This window comes from Ceratotherium simum, chromosome 24, assembly GCF_057802395.1.
Source record: "Ceratotherium simum simum isolate JZ-2026a chromosome 24, ASM5780239v1, whole genome shotgun sequence".
NCBI classification, from domain to species: Eukaryota; Metazoa; Chordata; class Mammalia; order Perissodactyla; family Rhinocerotidae; genus Ceratotherium; species Ceratotherium simum.
The window spans coordinates 13,937,222-13,961,115 of record NC_141923.1 but is presented as its reverse complement, the minus strand read 5'-3'; the positions used below and the strand labels follow the sequence as shown (position 1 = coordinate 13,961,115).

Genomic DNA, 23,894 nt, shown 5'->3' with positions numbered 1-23,894 from the left:
TTTAGTTCAATGTCATAATAAGACATTATTTCTATGTCTCAGTTTTCATATTTAACCAAAATGCACATTTCAAATTCTTATTAATATAAGAGTACTCTGTCTTCACGTAATTAAAAATTATCTTACCTTTTCTCTGCAATCTGAGAAAGCAACAGCATGTGAAAATTTCTGATCATGTGTGCAATTACATTCCTCTCGAGTAGACACATTAGCACACTGTTTGAATTTCCCAGATTTCTGCAAATAGAGTTAATATAGGTTGACTTTTTTTGTGGCAGGACTTATGCAAACTGAGTTAAATGTTCAATAAATATTTGGTCCCTGAATGAATAAAATCCATGAGAAGTTAAAGGGGAAAAGAAATCTAGTAATAATAAAGTAAGAGTAAAAATACAGTATTTTTTAATTTGGTCTCTTTGCTTGGTAATTTGAACCCAAGTACCACTCAGCTGCTTGCCAGTTTACCTAAGGGCAGTTGATGGTTAAAATGCATGGGACCTAGAAAGCCCGTGTCATTCTGAATGCAGCATATCAGGACCGCCAACTCCCTGTTCCCTCCCATCATGAAAACAGAGACCTAAAAGGAGCAGACTTGATATTACGGGGCTACACACTCTATAGTACACTCTCCATAGACAGGTACTATTTCATACCTGTCTTTCCTCACGGCATTCATTAATGATATTTATAACCTCCACTATAACTGTCCATTTGTCATTCATTTTTTACTGGATCACTCTTGCTAGAGATTGGGTTATTATTTTTTTTTTCAGAGAACTGGCTTTTGATTTTAATTATCAACTCTATTTTTTAAAACGTTATCCCTACTTCTACTTTTTTAAAGATTACTATTCCGCCCCATCTCCTTGCTTATTTTTTTCTTCTTTTTATTGATATAAAATTCATCATTTTAACCATTTTCAAGTGTACAATGCAGGGAGTTTTAGCATGTTCACAGTGTTGTTCAATCATCACCACTATCTAATTCCAGAACACTTTCATTGCCCTAAGAAGAAACCCTGTACCCATCAGTAGTTACTCCTCATTGTCTCTTTTTTTTTTATAGAAATGTTTTATAGAGTCAATTCTTTTTTTTTTTAAAGATTTTATTTATTTATTTTTTCCCCCCAAAACCCCAGTAGATAGTTGTATGTCATAGCTGCACATTCTTCTAGTTGCTGTATGTGGGACGCGGCCTCAGCGTGGCCGGAGAAGCGGTGCGTCGGTGCACGCCCGGGATCCGAACCCGGGCCGCCAGCAGTGGAGCGCACGCACTTAACCACTAAGCCACGGGGCCGGCCCTGCAGTTTATTTCTTATCTCTATGAATTTCCTATTCTGGACATCTCATATAAATGGAATCACGCAATATGTGGCTTTGTGTGTCTGACTTCTTCCACTTAGCATTTTGTTTTTGAGGTTCATCCATGTTGTAGCATGTACCAGTACTTTATTACTTTTTATGGCTGAAGAATATTCCATTGTGGATATAGCATATTTTATTTACCCATTCATCAGTTAATGGACATTTGTTTGTTTCCCCTTTTTGGCTGTTATAAATAACATTGCTATGAAGTTTTTGTTTGAACATACATTTTCAATTCTTTTGGATATATATTTAGGAGTGAAATTGCTGAGTCATATAGTAATTCTATATGTTTTAACTTTTTGAAGAACTGCCAAACCATTTTCCACAACAGCTGCACCATGTTACATTCCCACCAGCAATGTATGAGGGTTCCAATTTCCCCACATCCTCACCAACATTTGTCATTTTCCATTAAAGAAATTATTATAGCTATCCTAATGGATGTGAAATGGTATCTCGTTGTGCTTTTGGTCTGCATTTCCCTAATGACTAATGATGTTGAGCATCTTTTCATGGGCTTGTTGGCCACTTGTGTACCTTCTTTGGAAAAATATTTATTCATGGCCTTCATCAATTTCTAATTGGGTAGTTTGTCTTTTTGTTGTTGAGTTGTAAGAGGTCTTTATATAGTCTGGATTCTAGGTCCTTATCAGATATATGATTTGCAAACATTTTCTCCCATTCTCTGGGCTGTCTTTTCACTTTCTTGATAGTGTCCTTTGATGCACAAAAGTTTTTAATTTTGATGAAGTCCAATTTATCTATTTTTCTTTTGCTACTTGTGCTTCTGGTGCCATGTTTAACAAACCATTGCCTAATTCAAAGTGACAAAGATTTACATCGATATTTCCTTTTAAAAGTTTATAGTTTTAGGTGCTGGCTCAGCTGGCTTTAGGTTAAGTGTGTGCACTCCACTTCCGTGGCCCGGGGTTCACAGGTTCGGATCCCCGGTGCGCACTGACGCACTGCTTGTCAAGCCATGCTGTGGTGGCGTCCCATATAAACTAGAGGAAGATGGGCATGGATGTTAGCTCAGGGCCAGTCTTCCTCAGAAAAAAAGAGGAGGATTGGCATCAGATGTTAGCTCAGGGCTGATCTTCCTCACCAAAAAAAAAAAAAAAAGTTTATAGTTTTAGCTCTTACATGTAGGTCTTTGATCCATTTCGAGTTAATTTTGTATATGGTGTGAGGTATATTCATCCTTTTATATGTAGATATCTAGTTGTCCCAGCATCATTTGTTGAAAAGCCTATTCTTTCCCCATTGAATAGTCTTGGCACACTTGTCGAAACTCAATTGACCACAGAAGTACGGGCCGGACTGTCAATTCTATTCAGTTTATCTATGTGTCTATCCTGTGGCAGCATCACACTGTTTTGATTACTGTAGTTTTACTGTAATTTTTGAAATTGGGAAATGTGAGTCCTCAAACTTTGTTCTTTTTCAAGATTGTTTTGGCTATTCAGGGTCCCTTGAAATTCCACATGAATGTTGGAATCGGCTTTTACATTCAGGCAAAAAAGGCAATTGGAATTTTAATAGGGAGCACATTTAATTTGTAGATAAATTTGGGGAGCATTGGCATCCTAACAAAAGTAAAAGACTTCCAACCCGTGAACATGGGATCATTCCCATATTTAGGTCTCTCTTAATTTCTTTCAGCAATATTCTGCAGCTTTCAGTGTACAAATCCTGTATTTCCTACATAGTTTATTATTTTTGATGCTATTGTAAATGGAATTACTTTCTTCACTTTTGGATTGTTCATTTCCAGTGTATAGAAACACAACTGATTTTTTGTATATTGATCTTGTATCCTGCAACTCATTTACTAGTTTTATTAGTTTCTTTGTTTTCGTGGATTCTTTAGAATTTTCTGTATATGTAATATCACGTTATCTGTGAATAAAGATAGTTTTATTTCTTCCTTTCCAGTCTGGATGCTTTTTATTTCTTTTCCTTGCCTAATTGTCCTGCCTAGAGCTTCCAGTACAATATTGAATAGAAGAGGCATGAGCCTTATCTTGTTTCTGATCTTAGGGGGAAAGCTTTTAGTCTTTCGCCATTAGATATCTTAGCAGTGGATTTTTCATAGATGTTCTTTATTAGGTTGAGGAAATTTCCCTTTCTCCTTAGTTTGTTGAGTGCTTTTATCATGAAGGGTGTTGGATTTTGTCAAAAGTCTTTTCTGCATCAATTGAGATGATCATGTGGTTTTCCCCCTTCATTCTATCAAAATGGTGTATTACATTGATTTGATTTTCTTATATTGAGCCACCCTTGCATTCCTGGAACAAATCTCACTTAGTCATGATGTATAATCCTTTCACTATGTTGTTGAATCTGGTTTGCTAGTATTTTGTTGTGCATTTTTGCATCTATATTCATAAGGTATATTGGTTTGCAATTTTCTTTTTTTTTGGCATGTCTTTATCTGGCTTAGTTATCAGGGTAATGCTGATCTCCTAGAATGAATTAGGAAGGGTTCCATCCTCTTCTATTTTTTGGAAAAATTTGAGGAGTGTTCATTTTTCTGGTGGTAATTTTTCTTTAAATGCTTGGCGGAATTCACCAGTGAAACCATCTGGTCCTGGACTTTTGTTTGTTGGGAGATTTTTAATTACTGATTCAATCTCTTCACACATTGTAGGCTGTTGAGATTTCTATTTCTTCTTGAATCAGTTCAGATAATTTCTGTGTTTCCATAAAATTTTCCATTTCCTCTATGGTATCTAATTTGTTGGCATACAATTGTTCATAGTATTCTTTTATAAATTTTGTATTACTGTAAGATTAATAGTAATATCCCATGTTCATTTATGATTTTAGTTAATTGCCCTTCTTTTTTTTCTTTGTCAGTCTATCTAAAGGTTTGTAAATTTTGTTGATCTTCTCAAAGAACCAATTTTTGGCTTTGTTGATTCCATTTTTTTCAATTCTCTTTTTTAAATTTGTCTCTGTTTTAATCTTTATTATTTCCTTTCATCTGCTAGCTTTGGGTAATATCATATTATTTTAATCACTTTTTTTTCGTGAGGAAGATCAGCCCTGAGCTAACATCTGATGCCAATCCTCCTCTTTTTTTCTGAGGAAGATTGGCCCTGAGCTAATATCCATGCCCATCTTCCTCCACTTTATATGGGACACTGCCACAGCATGGCTCGACAAGCAGTGCGTAGGTGCCGCCTGGGATCCAAACTGGCGAACCCCGGGCCACGGCAGCGGAGCGTGCACACTTAACCGCTTGAGCCACCAGGCCGGCCCCCTTAATCACTTTTTTTATATATAGGAGGTCAAATCCCTCATTTTTTGTTCTTCAAAATATTTAATTATTAGTACATATTTTCTTTTCAGTATGAAATTCAGAAAAAGCCCATTTTGTACGCCAAAACATACCCCGTTGGGGTTTTGTTTGCAATTGTACTGAACTCCCCATTAATCCGGAGAGAACTGATAGCTTTATAATGCTGACTCTTCCCATCAGGAACATGAGACATCTCTCAATTTATTAGATTTTTTTATGTGCTTCAGTTAAATTGTAAAATTTTTTTCATACCTGTCTTGCACATATTTTTAGGTTAAATTCTACATCTTTTATTGATTGTCTGAAAATGAAGAGTGGACTATTTTCCATTATACCTTCTAACTAGTTATTACAGACAGATAGAAACATTATTGATTTTTCTTTGTTGATCTTATATCCATCGGGCTACATTAATAATTATTAGCTTAATAGTTTGTGAGTTGATTCTTCCATATTTTCTAAGTAAATAATTATATCTGCGATTTGTGAGTTTTATCTCTTTCCAATATTTATATTTTATTTATTTTTGTCACACTGCCTTAACTAGACCCTACAGAACAAAATAAAATAGAAGCATTTAAGCACGAATGCTTCCAATATTTAATTTTATATGATGTTTGATAGATTTCTCACAGATATTATTTATTAGATTGAAGAGTATTACTTGTATTTCTGGTTTGCAGAAGCTTAACCAGAAATGGATGTTAAATTACATCAAATACTTTTATTGGCCTTTATTGAGATTATTTTTCTTTTAATCCATTTATAAAGTGAATTATTTTAATGTATTTTCATATGGTCAAACATCCTCACATTCTTGGAGAAACTCTACAGACTCCTGATATACTGCAGTTTTAGTATATTGATTCATTTGATTTTCTAATATTTTATTTAGGATTTTTGCATCCATGTTCATAAGTCAGACTAGACAGAGATTTAGGGGTGAGTGAACTGAAGAGATGTGTGTGTGTATATATGTACTATTTTTTCATCATTTTTTTGTGTTTTTTAAACTTGAATTTTAATGATCTAAAGTTATAGAATACAGACTGCATAAACCTTTTTAAAATTCGTTAAGATTTTATTACAAAATAAACAGTCACTTGTATGAATATTCCATGTATTTTGAAAAGAATGTGTATTCTCTGCTATATCCAAAGACACACACATGTATATCTGAGTATTAACTGTAATATTCAAATTGCTTATAACTTTACTTGTTCTTTTGACTACGTGAGATGACCATTTTTGAGAGAGTTGTTAAAACCTCTTGTTATTATTAGGTATTTGTCAAGTTTTCCTTGTATTTCTATCAGTTTTGGCTTTATATATTTTGAAGCTCTGATATCAGGTACATAGAGCTAGGTTACCAACAGATAATCCGTCTCTGGAAGATTCCATTTCCCTACTCACTAATCTGCTATTTAGTTGGGTCCATTCAGCTATTCAGTCAATCTACTGAGCTCTCTGCTTCACTGAGTACATTTATAATTTCCAACATCTTTCTTGTGCGTGTAATGTCTCCAATTTTTTTCATGGTTGCAACATTTCCTTGAATCGTTCTGAAATAATTATTATACTCATTCTGAAGTTTGTTTCTAATTATGATATTAACTCTGTTTTCTGAGACATCAGCTTTTCTAGTTGTTGAGATCTATGCCTCTTTTTTATTGTGTAAGTTTTATTCAAATATTTGGTGTTTTACAGTTGTCCACTCATCCCTGGGGGGTCTAACTGCTACAGGGTGTGTTTGGAATGATGTCATGCACAATTGTCTGGTAAGGGAACGATTTCACCATACAGAAAGTCATAGTGTTGGTTCATATGCACTTTTTCCCAGCCTGTTAATATTTTGAGGTGATCAGAGGCAGAGTTACACACATTTTGAGTGGTCTGCTCCAACCCTATCTTCCTGTTTTCCCATTTGCCTTGTTATTTTTAGGGAGTAATTTTGTAGAATGAGAGGTTTTTGGGGGTTCATGGTTCTCATTCCAGCAGAAACCCTTGTCATTTAAAAGAAATTGCTTTTGACCTCCCTGTTCTGATTGGAAATGGGCTCCAAAAAGAAATGTGTTAGCATCTGAGTGTCTGGGAGGGGGCTCCTCTCCCTCTCAATGGTTGGTAGCTGCCCTTGGGCATGATCTGCCTCCTTGTCCCAGGTCTCCTCTGGATGCTCTGCCTTGCAGGTGAAACCCTTAGCATCTTGGTGCAAGCTGTGGAGGGCCTGCCAGCTTAGCTGCACTTCCCCTGACCTGTGCTTCAGAGAAGCTCCCTGTCTCTGTGCATCCTTTGTCTTGGGAGTTGAAATTCTCTTGAACCTCCTCTTCAGGCATCAGGGTTTGGGGTTTTGTTTTTTTGTTTTATTTTGGCTGTCACTTGTGACCTCTTCCAGTTGTATTTCTCTGTACCTCTGACTCTATTTGCTTTGTGGCTTCAGAATTTCCTCAAATTTTCCAGTCTTTTCATGAAACTCTTCCCTTTTTCCCCCTGCACTGATACATTCTATTTAAAAAAATGTTTAACAGGGCCGGCCCCGTGGCCTAGTGGTTAAGTTTGGTGTGGTCCGCTCCGGTGGCCTCGGTTTAGATCCTGGGCACGGACATACACACCATGCAACAAGCCATGCTGTGGCCATGTCCCACATACAAAATAGAGGAAGATTGGCACGGATGCCAGCTCAGGGTGAATCGTCCTCAAGGATAAAGAGGAAGACTGGCAACAGATGTTAGCTCAGGGCAAATCTTTCTCAGCAAAAAAAAAAAAAAAGTTTATCAATGTTTCATGGAGTTCATCCAGAAGAGAGTGTAGATGTTTGTCATTTTGGTTTACTCTTATTTTTAAAAATACAATGTGTATGCACACTGCAGTGCATACTGTACTGTGCGCATGCAGTCATGCTGCATGGTCTGTGTTCATCTCTACTACTTGTCTATCCTAAATTTTAGGGTAAATAAGGATCAACTGGGGAGATTTTTTTAAAATGCCGATTTCAGGACTGCACCCATAGTTTCTGATTCAGTAGCTATGAAGTGAGATTGATAAAGCTGCATGGTAGAAATATTCCCAGATAATCTGGTTCAGGTTGCGCGGGGCCATGCTGTTTAGAAACACTGTACTAGATGACACTGTTTAATTTGTATCACTTCTTGTTGAATGCCTCTTCTCCCCCATTAAAGATCCACGAAGATATTGTGTTATCTTGTTCATTGCTGTATCCTCAGAGGATATCTGTCTGTACAGCACCTGGTAACACTGGAAAAGCTGAAATTAACGTGTTGAATGCATAAAAGGTACATTAAGCAAACTCTTATTTAGTTAGGTGTAAATTAGATGCATTTTCTATTCAACTCACAAGAAAATTCTGAAAAAAAAAAAAACAAACCTAAGGATTTCTACGTAAATACAGTCAAGTCATATTTCATTAGAGGAGAGGCTTGGTTCTAGCGACACACAGGTTTATCTTTGGGAGAAACGAGGATAGAAGAAGAACTCAGGATTAGAGTTAGTTGCTTATTGCCTGGAGCAGAGCTTCTTACCCTGAAACCTAAGATTCAACAAGAAGTCAACCTCCTTATGCTGTGTGTGTGTGTGTGTGTGTGTGTAAGTAATAACATGTGTATAAAAATGTATTATTTGTTCAACAGTTGTTAAGCACTTGCTATGTCTGGCACTATTCTGGGTATTAAAGATACAGTAGAGAACAAAACAGATTTAAAAAATACAATGACCTTGCCTTATGCAGCTTACCTTTTTATGAAATACAAGCAATAAATGAGTAAAATATGTAAAACTGTAATAAGTGCAATGAAGAAAAATGAGGCAAGGAAGGAGGACAGGGAGTGGGTAGGAGTGGGGGTGGGGGGTTACGATTCTAAACAGGATGCTCAAGGAAAGCATCACAAGATGGTGACGTTTAAGCAAAAATCTGAAGATGGTGACAGACTGCGCCATGTGATATACGGCAGAAGAGCACTCCAGATAGAGGAATTTTTTGAAACTTGTGCAAAGGCCCTGAGGTGGAAATGTGTCTGGCATATTTGAAGGACAGCAAGGAGGCCAGTGTGGCCAGAGCAGATCAACCTGGGGAAATCAGGTCAGACGTTTGCCAAGGCCGAATCATGGAGGACCTTACAGAACTCTGTAAGAATTGAGCTTTTACTCTGAATGAGATGGGAGGACAATGGAAGGTTTTGAACAAAAGAAACAACAATTTTGTGTCTCTGTGTATGTGTGCGTGTACATGAGTGGACATGATTGTTTGATTGTACATGTATATGGGCAGGGAAGTGCGTTTTTCTGGAGAGAGATTCCGCAGGCATCTAGGAGGTTCCCTCAAAAAGCTACCCTATGAAGTACTTGTCCTCTGAACATAAGGGTTTCTCTCTGTTCTCTCTGCCTTGTTCACGCCGCCCTCTAGAGAGGCAGAGTGCTGCTGGGGTTTGGTTATTTTCTAGGCAGAACCTTGGCAGGAGTGTAAATGTGCCTGTGTGGGAGCAAACACCCTTCTTTCCTTTTGGACACTGTTCCTTTCACAGGGCTAGAGAGGTGAGATGGGTCTGGGGGCTCTTTCATCTGAGAAAAGATACTCTTACCCCACGCGTCCCCTTTGGAAATCCAAATGGGAGCCAGGGAGAGGTCAGGGGGAAGGGTCCATTTAGACTTCTTGGTTCCAAAACAGTACCCAGAAGTAGCAGTAAGAGAAGAGGGGACTAAAACAGTAGGAGAAGGAACAGGGGTAGCAACAATAACAACAACAACAATAATAATAAAGCACTGACATATCAGGGCAGATGGAGCACTGTGCTGAATACACCGTCTCATTTAATCCCCTGCAGCTAGGTCCATCTGTAATTTTACTGAATGATTTCCTGAATTCAAATAAATACTAGTTTATTTGTAGAAAAACTATTTACCTTTGACTTGCGAAATAGATTTCTTGGTATGGGTTTGCTAGGATCTGCATGATAAAAATTATCTGTGAGTGGAATAGCAATTCCCATATTAGATGGAGGCCTGTAGTTTATCTGTAAGTGATTAAGCAAAGAAAATGTATAATTCATTATTATTTACTAAGTCTTTACCAAGTTACCGAAAAAAATCATCATTTCAGAGAGTTTACATTTTAGAAATAAATAATCCACACATCCTTAAAATGACATGAGGACTGAAAATTAACCGGTGTGTTTTGAGCATCTCGGGAAAGAAATGCTGAGACTGAATGGCCAGCCAATCACACAAAAATAATATATCACTGGTACCCTTAAAACAAGCTGCTTAGGTTTCTTACCGGCAAAGTTTTGATCAGATTAAAACCCTGGCTGTCTTTGTGAACTCCACTAATCCAGTCCTCCAGTGGGATGAGTGTACTGGGAATGTGATGCATAGATTTGAGATAACTACAGCTGCTTTTCAAAGTTGGCACGATCGTTGTAACGAAGCACTCAGTGGATGCTCCCCAGACAATAAATGCCAGCGAAGTTGAACCCTGGAAATATCCAAATAAATGAAGATTATTAAAGTAACTGTTATAGGCTGAACTGAGTCCACTCAAAATTCATTTGTTGATGTCCTAAGCCCCAATATCTCAGAATGTGACTGTATTTGGAGATAGGGCCTTTAAAGAGGTGATTAAGTTAAAATGAGGTCATTAGGGTGGGCCCTAATTCAGTAGGATGGGTGTCCTTATAACAAGAGGAAATGTGAACACACAGAGGGAAATAGACACACAGAGGGAAGACAATGTGGAGACACAGGGAGAAGGAGGCCATCTATAAGCCAAGGAGAGAGGCCTCAGAAGAAACCACCCCTGCTGACACCTTGATCTCAGACTTCAAGCCTCTAGAACTGTGAGAAAATAAATTTCTATTCTTTGTCACTTAGTCTGTGGTAATTTGTTATGGCAGCCAGAGCAGACTAGTACAGTAACTAACTAAAGAACATAGAAAAAGAAAAGAAATAGAAAAAGAGCAATAATAGGAAATAGAGAGTGATGTTTGACATAAAGATCTGTTTGAGAATAAATCACAACAGAAAACATATTCTTCTCCAGGAAGAAATACATTCCAATGTAATTGGTTGTGGGCAAGATTTGGAAATGAGCAAGGATCAAGAAGGACTTATAAAATAAACACCATTATTATATCCAACCCAGATCAATGAGGCTTCTCTCCTTCACTGATGAGCACTTGGACAATTGCTTTGATGATATGAATAAGATAACTCCTATTAGTGTACATCTTGAAAAGAAGTTCTTCATTAGCAATCACTGTATTTCCCAAAGATATGTTTTTAGAAGGAATTTATGCACAATAATAAATGTATTTGAACCTTGAACAATATTAAACATTCTACAAAATGTGATAAATTCTGTTTGAAATTTTAAAGTGTTTTTGGAATTTTAAAAATGCAGAAATACTAATAACTGTAGTGATGTAGTAGACCCTGGTAGTGAAAGTTTTACCCCTATCCGCATTTTTAATGGCTATTAAAAATGATATATTTTTAATTAATTTCTGCCAGAACACATCGGACCAGAATCCAAGCAGGGTTCTACTATTAAAGGAAATTGGGGGTGGGGGGAGGCGGGGATCACAAGTTCCATAAGAAACAAGGAAGCAAACAGAAAAATCCAGAATATTGGACACTATATAACACAACTGACCCAATTTCTACAATTCAATGGCAGGGGAACAAAATGGAGTAGTATCTACCTTCGATTAAAAGACTTAAGAGATAAAGTAACCACATATTGTGTGAATCTTGTTTGGATCCCAACAAAAACAAACCAACTATAAAAATTTTTTTGAGAAAATTGGGGATATTTGTTTATGGGCTGGGTTTTATAGGACACCAAAAAATTAGTTTAAAAAGTTTTAGGGATGGTAATGGCATTGTGGTTATGTGAGAGAGAATACCTATATTTTTTAGAGATGTGTATTAAAGCACATTGAAGTGAAATGACTTGAGATTTGCTATTCATTTTAAAATATATCAGAATATAAACAAAAAAAATTAAATAGGGATGATAAAGCAAAAGTAGCAAAATCTTGACTACATATTGTTTCAGTGTAATAGGTATATGGAAATTCTACTTTTGTCTATATCTGAGAGTTTTCATGATTAAAAAATTTTAGAATATATAGAGAAATATTTATTGACTCAAAAGGATTAAAATATATAGTTATGTGGAAGGAGCAAATCTTTTAATGTGTATATATAATGCTCTCCTAGTTTTAGGAAAATACTGTAAGTTCATAGTGATTAAGCATTTTCTATGTGCCCGCCATTGTTTCAGATGCCCTCCTTGAGTGATCACATTTAATTCTCAAAACAACCCTGTGAGGTTGTTTTGAGAGGTAGGTATCATTATTATCATCTCCATTTTATAGACAAGGAAACTAGCCACAGTAACTTTCCCAAGTTGACACAGACATACCAGAAGTGCAATCTAACTCACTCTTTCCAGAGCCCACTCTTGTAACCTCTGCCCTGCACTGCTCACTGCCTTATTGTAATACTCAAAATGTTAAAAGTGCTTAGTCATCCTTGATGGGTAGGATTGTGTGTAATTTTTCCTTCTTAGCTTGTATTCTAAATTTTATATAATTAATAGATTTTTTTTGTAATTAAAGAAAACCTTACCTGATGTAAACTTTTGCTAGCTGCAGAAATTTCCATTAGATAACTATCAGTATAGTCAAAAGTGCCTTCAGCTTTAACTTCCAACAAAGTTGGGTTTCCAACAATTACTTTCAGTAGCGGTATTTTGAGCGTTCGAACACCTGCAGAAACAAGGACAATGGTGAATAATAAATCATGAACATTTTAAACAATTGAATCATGCCTGGCTAATCAGGATTCTGGAACATTTGCAGAATTTATTATGAAGGTTGCATAATGGCTGCAAATATAGTTAGCAATTTATATAGCGTCAACTTGAATCGTTCTTAGAAAAATTTAATTTCGCAAATATTTTCTCACAGAAATATTGCTCCCCTTCATTCCTTAGGCGGGTTCTCGGATGCATATGAAGTCCCTTGGATAGTATCAGTCACACTGAGTTGGATAACTCAGTAGAGAAACTGAAGAGTACACGCTCAATTTAAAGGGCTGTCAATCAACTGTTGCCAAGAGAAAACTCCCAGGCAGTTCAGACACAATATGTCATCAGGCCAATTTCTGCCTGCAGGCCACCTCTCCACACTGAGAAATTTAATGGAAAAAGAGATCGGAAAGACTATGTAGTCTAATTGCCGTCTTTACTAATCAGTAGAGCAGAGCTGAGGAGTAGTAAATGATGTGCCTGAAGTCTCATTTGCAGCACTTTCTCTTAAACCAAAGTCATCTGACCAGTGCTTGCTCAACTTTAACTGGGGATTTTGTTGAAATGCAGATTCAAATTTAGCAGGTCTGGGGAGGAGTTGAGATTCTGTACCCCCACGCCCCAGCTTTATTGAGGCATAATTGACAAATATAATTGTATACATTTAAAGTGTATAACATGATGACTTGATATATGTATACATTGTGAAATGGTTGCCAAAATTAACACATTCATCCCTCCACGTGGTCACCTTTTATTTTTTGTGGTGAGAACGCTTAAGATGTACTCTTTTAGCAAATTTCAAATATACAATACAGTATTATTACCTGCAGTCATCACGCTGTACACCCCAGAACTTATTCCTTTAATAACTAGAAGTTTGTACACTTTGACCAACCTCTGCCCATATTCCCCACCCACCAGCCACTGGCAACCAGTATTCTGCTCTATTTCTATTAGCTAGACTTTTTTTTTTTTAGATTCCACATATGAGTGATACCACGCAGTATTTGTCTTTCTCTGTCTGGCTTATTTCATTGAGCATAATATCCTTCAGGTCCATCCATGTTACTATAAAAAAGAAGGCAGGATTTCCTTCCTTTTTATGGCTGAATAACATTCCATTGTGTATATATACCGTATTTTCTTTATCCATTCATCTGTTAATGGACACTTAGGTTCTTTCCGTATCTTGGCTATTGTGAGTAATGCTGTACTGAACATGAGAGTGCAGATATCTCTTTGATTTCATTTCCTTCAGATATATACCTGGAAGTGGGATTGCTGGATCATATGGTAGTTCTATTTTTAATTTTTCGGGGAACCTCCATGTTGTTTTCCATAGTGGCTGCACCAATTTACATTCCCACCAACAGTGTACAAAGACTCCCTCTTTTCCACATCCTCACCAGTATTTGTTATTTCTTGTCTTTTTGATAATAGCCATTCTAACAGGTGTGAGGTGATATCTCATTGCGGTTTTGATTTGCGTTTCCCTGATCAGTAGTCATGTCGAACATCTTTTCATGTACCTGTTGGCCATTGCATGTCTTCTTTGGAAAAATGTCTATTCAGATCCTTTGCCTATTTTTAATTGGATTGTTTGGTTTTTTTGCTATTGAGTAGTATGAGTTCCCTATATATTTTAGACATTAACTCCTTATCAGATATATAGTTTGCAAATATTTTCTCCCATTCCGTAGGTTGCCTTTTCCTTTTGTTGATGGTTTCCTTTGCTGTGGTCCCACTTGTTGAGTTTTGCTTTTGTTGCTTGTGCTTTTGGAGCCATTTCCAAAAAAAATCATTGCCAAGACCAATGTCAAAGAACTTCTCCCCACGTACATCAAGGAATGTACCTCAACACAGTAAAGGCCTTATATGACAAGCCCATAGCTAACATCACATCAAGCCCATAGCTAACATCATACTCATACTCATATTTCTCAAATCTTAAATTTTTCCTCTAAGATAGGAACAAGACGAGGATGCCCACCCTTACCACTTCTATTCAACACAGTACTGGAGGCCCTACCCAGAACAATTTGCCAAAAAAAAGAAAGAAAGAAAGAAAGAAAGAAGGAAGGAAGGAAGGAAGGAAGGAAGGAAGGAAGGAAGGAAGAAAGGAAAGGCATCCAAATCAGAATGGAAGAAGTAAAATTAATTGTCTCTGTTTTCAGATGATGGGATCTTATATATAGAAAACCCTAAAGACTCTGCCAAAGAACTGTTAGAACTAATAAACAAATTCAGTAAAGTTGGAGGATACAAAGTCAACTTACAAAAGCAGTTGCATTTCGGGAGCTGGCCTGGTGGCGCAAGCGGTTGGGTGTGTGCGCTCCGCTGCTGTGGCCCGGGGTTCGCCAGTTCGGATCCCGGGCGCGCACCAACGTGCCACTTGTTAAGCCATGCTGTGGTGGCGTCCCATATAAAGTGGAGGAAGATGGGCATGGATGTTAGCCCAGGGCCAGTCTTCCTCAGCAAAAAGAGGAGGATTGGCAGATGTTAGCTCAGGGCCCATCTTCCTCACACTCACACAAAAAAATCAGTTGCGTTTCTATACGCTAACAATGAACTATCTGAAAGAGAAATTAAGAATCCCATTTACTATAGCATCAAAAAGAACAAAATGTTAGGAATAAATTTAACCAAGGAGGTGCAAGACCTGTACACTGAAAACTATAAGACATCAGTGAAAGAAACTGAAGAAGACACAAGTAAATGGAATGCCATGTTCATGGATTGGAAGAATTAATATTAAAATATCCATACTGAGCCAGCCCTGATGGTCTAGTGGTTAAGTTTCAGTACTTTCACTGCTTCCACGGCCCAGGTTCGTTTCCCGGTCGTGGAACCACACCACCTGTCTGTCAGTTGACAGGTTGTAGTGGCGGCTCACACAGAAGAACTAGAATGACTTACAACTAGGACATACAACCAGGCACTGGGGCACTGGGATGAAGAAAAAAAAAAAAGAGGAAGATTGGCAACAGATGTTAGCTCAGGGCGAATCCTTCCCTGAAAAAAAAAAAGTCCATACTACCTAAAGCAATCTACAGATTCATTGTAATCCCTATCAAAACGCCAATAACATTTTTCACAGAAATAGAAAAAACAACCCTAAAACTGGAATGGAGCCACAAAAGACTCCACATTTCTTTTTTTGTGTGTGTGAGAAAGATCAGCCCTGAGCTAACATCCATGCTAATCCTCCTCTTTTTGCTGAGGAAGACTGGCTCTGAGCTAACATCTATTGCCAATCCTCCTCCTTTTTTCCCCCCAAAGCCCCAGTAGATAGTTGTACGTCATAGTTGCACATCCTTCTAGTTGCTGTATGTGGGACGCAGCCTCAGCATGGCCAGAGAAGCGGTGCGTCGGTGCGCGCCCGGGATCCGAACCCGGGCCGCCAGCAGCGGAACGCGCGCACTTAACCGCTAAGCCACGGGCCGGCCCCAAGACTCCACATTTCTTTTAAAGATTTTATTTATTTACTTTTCCCCCCAAAGCCCCAGTAGATAGTTGTGTGTCACAGCTGCACATCCTTCTAGTTGCTGCATGTGGGACGCGGCCTCAGCATGGCCGGAGAAGCAGTGCGTCGGTGCAAGCCCGGGATCCGAACCCGGGTCGCCAGCAGTGGAGCGCGCTCACCCAACCACCAAGCCACGGGGCCGGCCCAAGACTCCACATTTCTAACAAGCACTCTGGTGATGGTGATGTGGCTGGTCCAGGGACCATAGCTTGAGTAGCAGGGACTAGGTTTTTCTTTACAAAGAGGCAAGTGAGTTAATTTGCTGATTACTATTTGCTTCCATCAAACTGAATGAGTAAAACTGATTGCACAATTTAACAACCAATTTAGTATATTTTAAAGCTAAAATAATTAGAACATGTGGGATTTGTGCTGGAATATATAGAGAATAAATGAATTTACTATAATTTTTTGTTATATTTTTTCCAGTATGCCATTTCTCCATCTTCTTTAATAAGTTTTGTGTTACTTTTGTAATAAATAAATTCCTGGAAAAATGGGGAAAAATACCAAATTCTATTTAAAAGTCTTTTTTGGCTTAAAATATATGCTTGAAATAATTATAACAATACCAAATAATTGACAGGCTTTCTTTTCAGAGGACAGCAAAAATCTAAACTAAAATCCTGTGCAAACTTGGGCTGGTAACTTAACCTCATTTTCCTCATAAAATGAGGGTTATAATTTAGGGTTTTTATAAACATTAAATTAAAAAAACACATAAACAATCATTTAATACAGAGCCTCTCACATAGTAAGTGCTCAATAATGAGAAGCTAATACTGTTATTAGTAGGATGCCAGCTACTATGGAAACCAAAGATAAAGGAAATATCAAAGAGTATATTTCACATCCAAGGAAACCAGTAACATCTCCTTTTGCTGTTTCCCAATAAAAATAAACTTACCTTTTGTATTAGGGATGACCTTAACTTTTAAAGCATGAGATTTCCCCAAATCAATGTATTTCAGGACATTGAGGGATAGTAAATCATCATGTTGTTGAAACCAGTAATTACACGGTTTTGAATATATTTTCCATGTTCTTCCATTTCTTTGCCCAAAGTCATGTAAGAACCAGGAGTCTTTGAGAAAGGCCATATTGCTGGGCACTCTTTCAGGCATGGTAGCCACAGCCAAAGCATTCTTATCATCTAGAATGCTTGTGATCAGGAAGCTGCTGTAGCCAGGAATCACCACAGTCTTCTCTATATCCGAATCTTGAAATGAGGAAATAACACCTGGACCTGAAACAGAAATGATTTGGTATAAAATAAAACTGCCAAAGTTATCGGTTTTCTTTTCTCCAAGCACACTGGTGGACACAACCAATGAATATGCTATTTGAGTTTTTAGACTATGGGCTTAACCAGAGAACACGTTTGCCAGATTTCAGGCTATAATTCAAATTATTTTAGAGAAAGTGTATCAGGAATATGTCAAGCACAAACCTATACTTTAATATTTACTATGAAATTAGTTCTATAAAATTCTCAGCAGGAAAAAATATGTAGGGCTAAGTCATTAGAAGAAAGCTGAATTCTTTACCAAAGAACTGCCAAGAGCCTTAGGAACCTAGAATCTTGATTGTGATTCTATAAGAGAAGGATAATGTAGCAGGTGTTTCCCCAGTGCCCAAAGTCTGCCTATTATATAAAAGGTGCTCAATAAATATTTGTTGAATGGATGAATAATTTATTGCTTAAGGAGAGCACAAAGATTTAAAAGAAAAGAGGCTTCAGGGCAGGAGCATAAGGAACACCACCACGTAAGGAATGGGAAGGAAAAAGATTCCACAAAGGAGACAAAGAAGAAATGACTAGAGAAAAGCCATCAGAGAGAATATGAGGGAAGCCAAAAGAAGGCTGTTTCAAGGAGGCGGGGGCATCATTATCAACTGATTTTGATAGGTCATGAAACATGTCAACAACAACAATATTCACCTGATTCTGAAAAGCTTAATAGAAGTAGTCAGAAGAGAACCTTATAATTCCCTTCATTATGCAAACATGCTCTAATTTCTCCCATTTTAAACAAACCAACAAAAATCCTTTTCTACATTCCCTACAACCGCCACATAACTTCTCTCCTCACCTTTAGAGTGAGATTCCCTGATAGAGTTGCCTTTATTCACTGTCTTCAATTCCTCTCCTCTCATAATTTCTTGAACCTATCCCAATCAGGATTTTGTCTACATTGTGCCACCCAACAACAGCTTTTGTCAAGCTTATCAATGACTTCCACACGGATCCATTGCCCAGTTTTCTTTCCTTATCTTACCTGACCTATTGGTGGCATCTAACACAGGAGCACTCCCTCCTTGAAACACCTTCTTCCCTTTGCTTCTGAGGCACACTCGCTCTCAGTTCTTCTCTGAGCAGACCATCCAATCTCCTTTCCTGATTATTCCCCATCTTCCAGACCATTAATTGTTGGAACACCAGGGATTGGACCTCAGACCTTTTCCTTCCCATATCTACACTCATTTTCCAGGTGATCTCATCTGGTCTCATAGCATTAACTATCATATATATGCTGACTGCTCATATTTATCTCTCCAGTCCAGATGTCTTTCCTGAATTTCAGACTTGTCTTTTTAAATATCTACCTTATTTTTCTGTTTAGATGAGTAACAGGCATTTTTACATTTACTATGATCTCTCACCTGATTATTGCAATAGCCTCCCAACTGATTTCTCTGCTTTCCTTCTTGCCCTCTCTCCATCACCTGCCCAGTCTAGTCTCAACACAGCAGCTGAAGCAAGCTTGTTAAAACATAAGTCTGATCATGTCACTTTCTGCTCAAAACCCTTCAATGGTTTCCCATTTTCTCAGAGTAAAACCCAAATCCTTACAATAAACTATACTAACGTTTGCAATGTATCTATCTTATAATCCTTTGAAATAGAAATTTCCTAAAGTGATTCAAAATTATTTTATTATGTAGGGCAAAATTGGCATGGACTTCCTATTTTCTTTCACTTCTTATGAATACTATTTAAGGCAAAATAACGTCATAGGAATAAATGATAGGCACTACTATTAATGAAGTATCAATGAAGTTATAGCTAGGTTTTATTATATTAGAAATAAAAAATTCCTCCAGGAACCTAAGTATATGTAGATTTCTATAGATTGTCAATTGGACTAAATTTTGAAATCTATTCTATAAATGAGCATGAACAGTCTTCCTAAAAGATAATTATTCATTTTTTTGCCATCAGAGATGTATTATATTTTATACTTACTTTGTAATTGAAGAGTAAGTTGATAGAAATTTCCAGCTTGATTAATGAAAAGGGAACTAGACAAACAGGAGCTCTCATGCACTTCTTCTATTCCAAAAGGGTCTACAATTTCTGCAATAACTGAGGACAAAAATCCTTCAGGAGTGTTGTGTTGCAATACTTTTCTTATGTAAGCTGTTCCAGTTTTCCTAAACAAACCAACAAACATTAAGGAATTTGGAAAAAACTGTGGCTTAAATGAGCAAGTTTATGAATGTATAATTAACAAACAAAATACACCACAAATGGCTAACAAATGAACATTTGATTAATATTTCTTCAATCTCATTAGTAATCAATGAAATGCCAATTACAGCAATGGGATAGAACTTTTCACCTATCAAATTAGCAATGAGTTTTAAATGACAGGGTTCAGGAGTGGCAAGAATTGAGTGGAGATAGGCATTCATCCACTGATGAATTGGTGGGATTGTAAGTCAGTACAAGCTTCCCAGAAAGCAATTTGACATTATGCATTAAGAGCTCTAGCATTATTTTCTTCACTCTGATTCCATAAGTCTACTGACAAGGCTCTATCCTAAGTAAATAACTTGAAACACAGGGGAGAAAAAAGCTTTCCACACAAAGATGTTCATCACAGCATTATGATAAAAATTAGAAGTAAGAAATGCCAACAGTGGGAAAATTAAGTAAATGATAATACATGATCTACTTAGACCAAATGCAAATATTAAAATTGTATTTACAGAGAGCTTATAATTACATATGGAAAGTGGTCATATGATAAGGTCTAAATGAAAAAAGCAAGATGAAAAATGTTAAAATGCATATTAAAAAGGACTAATTGGTGGGCTAGCCCCAGTGGCCTAGTGGTTAAGTTTGGCGGGCTCTGCTTTGGCGGCCTGGGTTCAGTTCCTAGGTGCGGACCTGTACCACTCGTCTGTTAGTGGCCATGCTGTGGTGGTGGCTCACATACAAAAAAAAACAGGAAGATTGGCAGCAGATGTTAGCTCAGGGCGAATCTTCCTTAAGAAAAAACAAAAACAAAAACAGACTAGTTGGTAATTAATCAAAGGGTTAACCATTATGATTTCAATTTTCTTCTTTATATTTAACTGTCTTTTAAGAAATTTCCACAATGAGCATATACTTTATAATCAAGGAAAAAAATCTATTTTTAAAATGTTAACTTAGGATATCATACGCAAAGAAATAAATCTAGACACAGATGTTATAACTTTCACAAAATTAACTCAAAATGGATCATAGGCTTAAATATAAGGTGCAAAACTATGAAATTCCTAAGAGAAAACAGAAGAACATCTAGATGACCAACAGCACACTCTGTGAAAGAAAAAATTGATTAAGCCATACTTTGTTACAGTTTAAAACCTCTGCTCTCTGAAAGACACTGTTAAGCAAATTAGAAGACAAGACACATACTGGGAGAAAATAATTAGACAATCTAAAAAGACACATCTGATAAAGGACTGTTATCCAAGATAAACTGTAGGGGAGGAAATAAACCTCTTTTTTCTCTACTCTCCTTGGTTCTGCACCTGGGGACCTGGAAATTAAACTGACAAAAGACAGATTACAAGAGAAAAACAAATAGAGTTTATTAACCTGTGCATCACTCTTACACACAGGAGAAACCTCAGTGATGAGTAACTTGAAGGGGTAGTTAGAACTTGCAGCTTATATAGCATCTCCCCAAAGAACAGTAAATTTGTAGAGACATGACAGGGCAAAGGAAAAGGGGCTTAAGCTTTTAGGCATGGCAAACTGTGGAAAAGTAAATATATGGGGGAAACTAATAGAAGATAAGTGTTGTTTTAGTAAGGTTTGTTATCTAGATTCCTCTCAGTGTCTTTGGGCTGATAAGAGCCTCTGGTGCTTAAGAATCAACCTGCCTTTCCTGGTAGAGTTGGGGAAGGCAGAGATTTTTTTCTTCTTTCTACTTCTTCTCAATTGCCTTCAGCTGAAAATAATCCTTATGCCAAAGTGGCATATTTGGGGGTAGCATATTCTGATCCCCTACAATACAAAGAACTCTTAAAACTCAATAATAAGGAAACAAACAACCCAATAAAAAAAAAAGCAAAAGATCTGAACAGATTCCTCACCAAAGAAGATATACAGATGGCAAATAAACATACGAAGAGATGCTCCACAACATGTGTCATCAGGAAATGCAAATTAAAACATCAGTGAGATACCACCATACATCTATTAGAATGGCAAAGGCCAAAGCACTGACCACACCAAATGCTGCCAAGGATGTGGAGCAAAAGGAACGCTCATTCATTGCTGGAGGGAATGCAAAATGGTACAGCCACTTTGGAAGACAGTTCAGCAGTTTCTTATAAAACTAAACATACCCTTACCATACAATCTGGCAATCACATTTCTTGGTATTTATCCCAGTGAGTTGAAAACTTTAGTCTACACAAAAATCTAAATAAGGATGTTTATAGCAGCTTTATTCATAACTGCCAAAAACTTGGAAGCAACCAAGATGCGCTTCCGTAGGTGAGTGGATAAACTGTGGTACATCCAGACAACAGAATATTATTCAGCACTAAAAAGAAATGAGCTATCAAGCCATGAAAAGACATGGAGGAAACTTAAATGCATTTTACTAAATAAAAGAAGCCAATTAGAAAAGGCTACATACCGTATGATTCCATCTATATGACATTCTGGAAAAAGTAAAACGATAGAGACAGTAAAGACATCAGGGGTTGGGGATTGGGGATGAATAGGCAGAGCACAGAAGATTTTTAGGGCAGTGAAACTATTCCATATGATATTATAAGATGGAAAGACGTCATCACAGATTTTTTCCAAACCCATAGAATGTACACCACTAAGAATGAACTGTAACAGAAACTTCGGACTTTGGGTGATAACGATGTATCAGTGTAGGTTCATTGAATGTAACAAATGTACCACTATAGTGCAGGATGTCCATAGTGGGAGAGGTTGTGTGTGTGTGTGTGGATAGTGGATATACGGGAACTCTGTACTTTCTCCTCAAATTTGCTGTGAATCTAAAACTCCTCTAAAAATAAAGTTTATTAGTTAAAAAAAATCAACCCTTTTGCATCTGAAGTCGATGAGCAATAGCAAGGTAGCCACCTTACTTACTGAAGCTGTCTCCCCACTTCTCCCACCACTGGAAAAGTACATTGAGTCTCTTGTATTCAAGCGTCTAGGATTGCACTTGGGGGTAATCAAGCTCTACTCTTCCAGGAGAGGTGAGGAATCAGCTTTTAAAGGAGGGAATGGGATTTAGGCAATGAAAGATGTTCTTAATATTAGGAGTCCGTGAGTTCCTGAGGTGGAAAGAAATATCTGTTGAGTGGGGAAAACACTGCAAAAAGACAAACATCATCAAATTTCACTACCTAAATATGCTAAGCCCCCATCCCAGGACCGATGCTGTTTTCCCGCCCCACCCACTCAACCCCACACCAATGAAACTGCTTTAACCAAGGTACTACAGCCTGGAATGTTGCCACATCCAAAGGTCACTTCTTTGTCCTTATTTCATTGAGTCTCTCAGCAGCATGAGTCACAGTTGTCCATGCGATACTTTCCAAAACACCTGTCTTTCTTGGCTTATATGGCCCCACATTTCCTGGTTTTTCTTCTGTCTCACTGGCTGCTCCTTCTCAGCCTTCTTTGTGGGGCCTCCTTCTCTGGCTAATCTCCCTTCCTGGAGTGCCAGTTCTTTTCTTCTCTACATACGCCCATCTGTATTGGAATAATGCCAAACGCTGAGCTCCTGCTCTGACTTTTCTGAGCTATGAATTCATCCATCCATCCAACTGCCAACTTCACATCTTCACTTGGGTACCTAACAGACATCTCAAAGGATATTTCTAATATGGAGCTCTCAGTGACCCTACCTAACCTGGCACTCTTCATCTCAGAAAACTACAGCATCATCCACCCAGCTGCAAAGCAAAAACCTAGATAATTCTTGATTGCTCTCCTGTTCATACCTGCGGCAGGCAATCCATCATCAAATCCTGTCTTTCTCAAAAGCACCTGCTTCAGCCACCTTCCTCTCTCACCTATATTACTTCAATAGCTTTCCAAGGGGCCTGGAAACTTCTACTCTCACCCTGTCTTACACTTTTCACATCAGAGTGATCTTTTAAAAATATAAATTATTTTACTCTCCTACATAAAACTCTCCAATGGCTTCCCCTGGCACCAAGAGTAAAATGTAAACTTCTCATGCAGCCCACAATACTTTATGTGATCTGGCACCTGCCTACCTTCTCACTGACCTATCCACCACACCATCTCACTTTGCACCATCCATACCAGCCTTCTTCTTGTTTATTAAATACATCTGAATTTTTTCTTGCCTCACTGCATTTGCATTTGCAATTTCTTTTGCCTGGAAAGTTCTCCCCACGGCTCTTTGCTCTTTGCTCTCGGCTCTTTGTTTATCCTCCTCACTCCCTCTGTCACCATATTTACTTTCTTCATAGCACGTATTAGATCTAAAATTATTTTGTTTTTTGCTTACCTGTTTATCACCTGTCTCTGTTCATTAGAGTGTCATCTTCATGCAGGCGAGGACCTTGTCTATCTTACTACTATATTCTTA

At 37.6% G+C, this 23,894-nt stretch overlaps 1 protein-coding gene across 1 annotated transcript in view; it reads right to left on the bottom strand.

Annotated features, from left to right (window-relative positions):
• Positions 1 to 23,894, bottom strand: part of CATSPERB (catsper channel auxiliary subunit beta) — a 100,836-nt gene that overhangs the window by 9,659 nt on the left and 67,283 nt on the right. Inside the window, exons 17-22 of the mRNA XM_087448042.1 lie at positions 19,268 to 19,455; positions 16,928 to 17,266; positions 12,314 to 12,453; positions 9,960 to 10,157; positions 9,586 to 9,696; positions 127 to 237 (exon numbers count right to left, since the gene is read on the bottom strand). Of these exons, the coding sequence (XP_087304168.1) occupies positions 127 to 237; positions 9,586 to 9,696; positions 9,960 to 10,157; positions 12,314 to 12,453; positions 16,928 to 17,266; positions 19,268 to 19,455 (1,087 nt within the window). The remainder of the gene's footprint in view (positions 1 to 126; positions 238 to 9,585; positions 9,697 to 9,959; positions 10,158 to 12,313; positions 12,454 to 16,927; positions 17,267 to 19,267; positions 19,456 to 23,894) is intronic.